Genomic DNA, 9,134 nt, shown 5'->3' on the forward strand with positions numbered 1-9,134 from the left:
TCTCAAACTATTTCATGCCAAGGCCCCTTAGAATTATATGTATTTTGCCGCAGACCCCCCATCTGAAAATATGTAGTTCCAGGGACCCCTCCAAACGCAAATATTTGAGTTAAAAACGTTCGCTCTGAAAGAATATATATTCAAAGATATGAACTTGTAGATCTGCTAAAGCATAAAATAATGCTTAAAACACCAAAAGGGGTTCCCGCCCAGAATGGGTTAAAGTTGTCGCCACGACTGATTTCCGTCTTTTGGGTTCCATAGAAGCCATCGGTCATCATGTCTTCTCTCAATGCGTTGCGCTTTGAGAGCTTGCAGTTTGTCTATTTTCGGTTATTCTTTTTGAGCATTTGATGTGGTCAAACTACAGTAGCAATATGTTCTGAATCTGAAGCATCTTCCATGAAATCTGTAATGGTTTCGGTCGGATATCTCGTATGGAAGCCTTCAATTAAAGCCTTCGTTAAAGCCTTCAATCTGTGATTTCTTTCACCTGGTTGACAGCAGGGACAATATTACTAAAACATCATCATTTTACATATTGTGTTTGTTTAGGAATCAGGGCTAGTGTGGGCGGCTGGGCTCCTTTCATGCTGTCTCACATTTAGTACTGCAAACATTTTCAGTCGTGAGATTTTATTTTGCTTTAATCCATGGGTTCTACTGGCGATTCTTTCTTTGGTCAAACGCTGTCGACCAACGTGTTTGTGAAGTGAACAGAGCTTCCTTTCGACCTTCTCACCAGATTGATTTTTTTCTCCACTGTGATGTCTACAAAGGAAATTAACTCACCTATTCTCAGTTGTGTCTGTCTGTCTGTCTGTCTGTCTGTCTGTCTGTCTGTCTGTCTGTCTGTCTGTCCTCTCTCTCTCTCTCTCTCTCTCTCTCTCTCTCTCTGTCTCTCTCTCTCTCTCTCTCTCTTTGGCCCCACTCCTCACACAATTGACTTTGTTTGGTCTTTGTCTTTCAACAGCTGTGGAAGATCAAATCATGACAATGAACTGAAGACTGGCCTGCCTTCTCTCAACACGGATGGAGAGCACTGACTGATCAACTGGCTGGTTTCCCAACTAGCTGGTGAGAAGTCAGGTTAACAGGGTGGCTGGTTGGTTATCCGACTGACTGACTGACTGACTGACTGACCGACTGACTAGTTGTTATACGGACCGGTAGGGGTGTAGCGATACATTTTAACAGTGATACGATACGTATCACGATACATGGCTGACGATACGATACATGGACGATATTGGTTAATTCATGGCAATAAGATACGTTTCAATGATTTAAAACATGTGGATAGTGGAGGTTTTTGAAGGGAAAAATGTAAGTAAACACAGTGATTCTCTGGCATGGACATTGTATTTGAACACATATGGACAAACCCGTACCTTGACACGAACACAGAGAATACACACATGTATCGATAGACCAAGTGTAGCGATATTGAATGGAAAAGTAATTAAACCCCTCTTTCCTCTTTTCCTTTTTTTACTAAGCACTTTTCTTCACAAGTGCTTAGTATTGATGCAATCGATTATTTGCATTGCAAAACGATTCCATACCGATTATTTCCATTGCAAGACGATACGATACAAAGTCAATGCGATATGGTTCTGTTTACATATCGATAGACTTCGATTCTTGAAATTTCAATGGATTTTTTGATGCAGTTACAACATCGTTACACCCCTACTGACCGCTGGACTGACTGACCGTCTCATGAGTTAGTCTTGACGTATCAGAGTGTTTCAGACTTTTCAATGTTCTCACTTTGTGCAATTCACAACTTATTTATTACCCACTCAGTGTTCTAAACTAGGTTTTATTTCATTCTAGTTCGTTTCATATTTTAATGTAGAACACAAAAGCATACTATACGTTTAAGTGTTATTGTGTTGTTGTTGTTGTTGTTGTTATTATTATTATGATTATTATTATTATTATTATTATTGTTGTTGTAAGCGATCAGGCACGTTGGGGTCAATTCCGTTTTTATCTTGAAACCATGTAATTATATCACTATTTTAGCCCACAAAAAGAAGCTGAGTGTATCCACATTCAGTATGTATTTACAGTACACACCTGTGCCCAGTATGTCTGTGAATGTCCTCAGTATGCTGACGTGTGCGTGACGTTCCCATATTTTTTATTCAAGTTGCTTTTTAGTTCTATTTAATCCATTTATTTTAAGGGTGTTTCTAGCTAAACACACAGTATCATGTAATCGGTCGTTTTAATTATAAAGATAACCAGACAGGGGCACTGCGCAGAGTGCATTTCATCAACTAAAACTAGGACGACAAATGATCGCCAGCTGCCTTTCAGCTGACAAAAACTAAATGTGGCTGACCCGACACGAGTGGGGTGGAATTGGTGCTATTTGGTGGTGTATCCCTTACGGTTTCAGAGAGAAAAATACTTGAATGGGAGCTGTCCCCTATTCCCAATCATGGGAAATGTGTATCCACTAATTAATTAATATAAATGAAACTATATTGCTTGGCAAACGATTCCTGATGAAGCCAGTCGATTTGACATGTGACTTCTGTGTGTGTGCCGCCAAAACTGTCGGAGGAGTAGCGCGGCAAACTTTAGTTCATCCATAAATAAATACATTTGCCCTGGGGGCAACCACGCTAAGTAAGCTATGGTGTTGAAAACTATGTCAAAATATACTGACTTTTTATCTTGTCAAATGGACCAAGATGTTAGTGGAGAAGTTACCCAGTAGAACTAAACAGCAGTTAGGTCAAACTACCCGGTACTCGATGACAACGAATAAAAGGAAGAACGGTGAAATGTCTCGTGATGTGAAGGACGTGACCCTTTGTAAATCAAGTGAAAATCTCAGGAATAACCTTTTATGTGACATCTGCAGACGAGTCATTCCCAAGCAAATTGCATACATGCACACAAGCGCTAAATTCAATCGGGTAAAAGCCGGTGTGTTTATGCATAACTTGAAAGGCAACACAGGCTAAAGGAAGCACCACTGAACCCGTACTGATTAGAGTGAAGTGAATGACCCAGAGTTGCTTATCTTAGTGCGTAAATCGAAAGGTCGATTGACTTGTTGAATGAATGTAAAGTTTCAGTGTCCTCAAATTGAAACAAAATGCCAAAAAAAAGAAGAATTATGTATGTCTAAGAATCATTTATAACTAAAACCAATTCCAAACTTCCCTGTAAAAATTCACCCTGCAATACGACATATTGGTATCGTGCCCAGGTGATGTACTTGTACATCAAACTTGCCTCATGCTAAAGAAACAGGAGATGGGCTCCTGGCTTACTGTATGCTATTGGTCACTTGACTCAGGAACAGTTGGTTCCCAAGGATACTTACTTAATTGCAAGAAGCCCTAAATTGTAATATGCAAATTGTGCTCTCTTCTCAAGGGCATCTGGGGAGTTGTGTCATGATCCAAGTAATCGAGTAATAAAACAAATACGTGCAAGGCTGATGATGTAATATCCCCCTCCTGGCCATCTAGGAGATAATTATGGGAGATAATTATGGGATTGTATATAGATCTTGTATATAGATCAACAGGTGGGTGCTGCGCTAAAGAGGCTTCAGTTGATAGATGGATCCATCTATCAATTGTATATAGATTGATTAGAGTTATGGGATTGATCGAGATTGTCTCAACACAGACCGGTTTCACCAAGTCGGTCATCAAGTGTCTGAACTGGAATACGAAGTAAATGTTCAGATAACGGTTCTACTTGCTCTAAATCTCTGCTCCCGGGCCCACCGGCTACTGCTAGTGTTCTATTCTGCCTGCTAGATTCACCTAGGTCTAGATTTGTCTCTAGTTCTACAGCTAGATAGAAAACTGCAGTAAATCTGTGTCCCCAGGACTGGAATTGAGACCTATCTATAGACGTCAATGTAGACCAGGCCCAGTGTCTGGAAACGTGAACTGAAAATGGTTAATTGGCTCCAAATGAGAATCATGGGAGACACTAAAGAGACTTAAACTAGCCAATAGAGAGATCTCACCTACCTCTCATTTATCTCACTATAATCTCTCTTAAAGCTACCCTTATACCTCCGAGTCCTAAGGCATTTTAGGAGCAATAAACAAGACTTACGTGATCGTCAAATGAAACACAAACAGCCCCCGTCTGTCTCGGAAGCAATATGTCAGCTTAAAATGAGAAGTTTTTTTCCTCTGGGATTTGCACATTTCATACAATCTTATTGTTCACTGTGGCGGGTAATATCAATTAATTTGAGAACGCGTCATTGAACAGTCATACACACACCATAGAATGCTTCAGTACAGTGAGTCGCTGTTTTGTTTTTGATTCGTAAGTTAACTGAAAAGTGAGTTGACCCCAACTCTGAGCTGTGTGCAGTTTGAGCACATCTGAACATGTATAATAAAGATATGCACTTTAAAAACAGAGGACAAAAAAACTGTTACGTTGCGTTTTAATTTTAAAATGTCTTTTGCTGTTGACGGGTGACAGATTTCTTTCTGTTTACTTGATTCGCTCCACGTGGTCTGGTGTAATCTGTTGAAAGTCACTCTTAGCTCCAAACAGACACAAAAACAAACTCATGAATCCAGCATATATTGTACCGTGTGACGTAATGATCATATTAAACGCAATTATTTTACTTTCATACAAATGTGATATTTGTATGATTTCGATGCTGACGTAAATGGTTGCTTCAATTGTTGAGTTTAGCATTTCGTTAAAATGTGGACTCAGTTTGTGATGAAGACCAAAGTGCTTTCCTTTCTTTCTTTTTTTACCTTGCTGGAAATGTATTACAGCAAGTGCTTTAAAAGTCTTTTTTTTCCTCCTCACATTTCGGAAAGGCTTTAAAATTGTTTGTTGTTGCTATATATATATATATATATATATATATATATATATATATATGTTTATTTTCTCTTTTTGGCATTGTGCTTTTGTGTTACTCATTTGTGAAGGTGATTCCTCAAGCTCAGTTGAGCCCAGAGAAACCAATTTACATAAAAGGTTGTGTTGTGATTATGTTTTCAACTATATTTTTTGTTGTTGTTGTTGTGAGCTGGTCTGTCCACAAGATTATACATTTTTTTTTATAAGAAAGATACAAATAAATGGATGTTGACTTGTACTGACTCATGTTAAACAGCAGAAAATTCCTTCGCCATAGGTATTTCACGTTAAAACACTTAAAACACGTAGCTATAGTGGTTCCCAAAAGAATGTCATGTCAAGGACCCCCAAATTGATACTAATTAGCCCGCGGACCCCATTTGAAAGGATATGCCAGGGACCCCCATAAGTGAAGATTTTTATGGCTAGCAGTGATTCTCAACCGGTTTAATTTCAAGGACACTCCCAGTTTGACATACATATAGGCTATGGACCCCCATTTAATGGCATTTCTATCCCTGGCACCCAACTTTATATTGTAAAATCAATGTTGATTTAACTCAGAGTACAAATGGAATGGTGTACATTTGTACACTCTCAGAGTTACAGACCCATAAGGGTCCATTTTTAACTCCCTCAAGGACCCCTGGGGGTCCCCGGACCCCACTTTGGGAACCACTGCTATAGAGAGATGCATGTTAAAGGGATATTTCACTTAAAAAAAACATCCTTTGGGTCATTTTATCGTCTACTCGGACTTATGTGAACACCCCAGAGCAGCTTTGAAGTTGCTCGATTCAGTATTTAGAAATTTGATATTAATTTTAGCTGCCCTGCCCCCTTCCTATACAAACCCATTGCAACTTCAACCTCCATTTCAAACATGTTGGATTCTTTGAAAACACCTGTTCTTTTTTCTGGTATCTACATATTGCCCTCCTAATACATGAGGTGAAAATGAGATTTCTCATCAAAATATATTGAACTACATGGCAACTTGTTACTTGAGGTACTCTTCTTTAATATTTCATCTAGACTTTTCACCCAAAAAAAGGGAGGGGATCTGTGAAAAACGTGGGTATTATTTAAAAAGATATTCCTAAAAATAGAATAATGGAGCATGGGACCTTTTCCTTTAGTAGCGCAGACAAGATGTAGGCTACGAACGAACATAGCTTGTCTTTTTTTTTTATCATCCATAAGCCATCAAATAAGAATTTATATTATGAAAGAAACGTTAAATGACCCACAGGGGCCTTCCCTGACACTACGACGATAAAGAGGGAGACATTTTGAATGGAGATCAGGTCTTTCATGTTCATGCACACAGCGATGCTAGTTTCATATACGTTCTTATCACTGACACTGAGACAAATAACCCCAGGAAGACACTCGGGTCGCTCGACCCAAGGTCTACCGGTGAGGTCCAGGGATCTCAGAAATGTGAACGGAACAAGTTGTCCCTGGCCTTGGCTTGGTGAGTTGGCTGGCTACTGATATGGAAATATGCCACAGACATGTACGAGATGGAGGGGGATTTGCATTGAATTCTGGGTCTTTGAGCCCTCTCCTGTTGAGACGGGTATTATTAATAATAATAATAATAATAAAATAATAAGTCACTTAATTATACCCAATAATAAAGATAAATTAAAATTAAAATAAGCAAAAATACTAGGTTAAATACAATACAAAGTGTCAGACTTTAATAAGGTCACCTTTTGTTTTGCACACAAAGTATTAAGCTTTAATACAAATTGCTATAGGTTCAGGGTGAAAGTGGCAAAGATTATGAAAAATAAATAAATCTAAATAATTTATAGTGATGTCCTAAAATGTTGTCAGAGTAGGCTAGAGAATAATTTCTAGAAGAGTAAAGACAATCTGATGCTAATGCAGTCTCATCTACATTGAGTAGCTATGCATTCAAATGTAAATGATCTCAAATGTAGATGGCGTGGCTGTCTGACGTGAGGCTGGTGTCAGGCTAGACAGCAACGCGTTCACCCCCACCCATTCCACTGAGCGAGACCTCTCCGTCGTGAGGACAGCGTAGCGCTTATAGTCATACGACAGTCGTGTAACGCCCCTGATACGACAGCCCCAGGCTGGTGCTGGCGCCGCTCGGTGAATCTTTGCTAGCTGGGTAGCTGCTCCTGTTTGGGATGCGAAGTACACTTGGGTAAATAGTCTACTGTACCCATTGCTGTGCCCTGTGTGTGTGTGTGTGTGTGTGAGCCTGTGAGGGAGAGGCGAGGAGAGGAGAGGAGAGGAGAGGAGAGGAGAGGAGAGGAGAGAGACAAATGTGGGTTTGCTTGCTGTCTAGCCAGAGCCCCATCTGCTGGACGACCGGTGTAACGACAGCCTTTATCTTAAATCAGTGGTTTTCAGAATCTGCCCTGTTCACCAAGGCCCATTTTGGCATTTGAGCCACAGACCACCATTTGATGAGATTTAGCCTCGCAGACCCAAATCTTAGAATATTTCGTTGTCATTGGATAAGATTTGATCACAATTCCATGCTGTATTGATGTGGTAGGAGAGTCCAATTCAAGAATCCAAGAAAATCCAATTCACCACACGACAAAATAAATGGCAGTAGAACACCCAAACAATCAGTTCCCTTTGTGAGAAGAAGAGAACTTTCAACGTGATATATTTCAACATGAGTGGGGAAAGACAGGGCTTCAATATGGCTAAATATTATATCTGATGATAACCCATGCAGCTTACTGTCTGTGACACAAAGATCTTTACCTTAGAATATATATGGAAATTCTTTATTGGAAATAACCCCTTGAGATGAATCATCTCGTTTTCAAGGGATGCAGAGATGACAAAAGACACACTTTTCCATGCAATTTAGACAAACATTTAACAGACATTTGGCAAGGGAACAAAACAAAACAAAACAACATGCAAGTACTTCAATGGATCGTTGGTTACATAAAGACATGTTAATGATTGAGTACGTTATGTTATAGGCCTAGTGATAATTAGTCAAAGATAAACAACTCCCATTTCATGACAACAAAAACAAACAAAAAACCCTCAGAAATGCAATTAATGATTGTGTGAGCATCGTTTTCTTTTTGGACCAGGTAGTTATTTAATTTATGCCTATGTTATCCCAAATAACATTAGTTTGACATCGACTGGGTTAACGGTGCCGGAGATTTGCTGTACACAGACGGACGGACACACACACACACACACACACGGACGGACACACGGACGGAGTGCAAAACATACTCTCTCCCCATGCCTTCTAGTCAGGGAATATTATCAGTATTACCAGTCAAATCTGGGAATACATTTCTTACCAAGAACTTTCTTCACCAATGTGTCTGTAAAGGTGTCTACTAACATATCCCACATTTTATATTCAAGCACCCTAGGGGAATTTTTGACAGCTGCTGAAAGTTGGGGTACGTACCATCAACAGCCAATGCAAAATGTTCTACATTTCATTATGCTTTAAATAGCATGTGACGTCAAACTAGGGGGTTTTCATGATTCTGAATCCATTCCAAGCATTTGTTTTGCACGAAAAACACTCCTTGGGCTAAAAATGGCCATAGGCACACCAAATGTGCTGACCTCATCACATTTGTGATGACGGCTATGGCCATTATTAGCCCAAGGAGTGTTTTTCGTGCAAAATTAATGCTTGGAATGGATTCAGAATGATGAAAACCCCCTAGTTTGACACGTCACATGCTACTTAAAGCATAATGAAATTTAGAACATTTTGCCTTATAGGCTAATGGTTGTATGGTACCCCAACTTTCAGCAGCTGTCAAAAATTCCCCCTATGTGGGATATGTTAGTAGACACCTTTACAAACACATTGGTGAAGAAAATTCTTGGTAAGAAATGTATTCCCAGGTTTTATTAATATCCCCTGACTATTCGGCCTGGTGGAGACAATAATAAAAATAGTCAACAGTGCAAAGCCCCCCCCCCCCCAAAAAAAAAGAAAGCCCATTGGTCAGTGCAAGAATGGGATGTGAAGAAAAACAGCACAAGATACACTCAGAAATGTCTTAAGAGGTCATGATATATTGCAACCACAAGATTGTGGCAACATTTTAAAATAGGGTTTTAAAGTCTTATCTCAAATAATGTTGTTGGGACTTGGGAGTGGGACCTTAAAAGAGTGGGACCCCCTGGCTGGAACCCACTTAAGGACCTCTGGGGGTCCCCGGACCTCACTTTGAGAAGCACATATCCTTTCTCTGGTGAAGTGA

The 9,134-nt window shown here is 39.7% G+C and overlaps 1 protein-coding gene across 3 annotated transcripts in view; it reads left to right on the plus strand.

Moving 5' to 3' along the window:
* LOC306916195 (protein PHTF2) overlaps positions 1-5,127 on the plus strand; it is a 54,923-nt gene extending 49,796 nt beyond the window's left edge. For all 3 annotated transcript variants that reach the window (XM_079494004.1, XM_079494006.1, XM_079494005.1), the window contains one exon: positions 974-5,127. In XM_079494004.1, the coding sequence (XP_079350130.1) occupies positions 974-994 (21 nt within the window). In that variant the 3' untranslated portion in view covers positions 995-5,127. The remainder of the gene's footprint in view (positions 1-973) is intronic.
* Positions 5,128-9,134: the final 4,007 nt, after the last annotated feature.

This window comes from Electrona antarctica (assembly GCF_951216825.1).
Source record: "Electrona antarctica genome assembly, chromosome: 23".
NCBI lineage: Eukaryota > Metazoa > Chordata > Actinopteri > Myctophiformes > Myctophidae > Electrona > Electrona antarctica.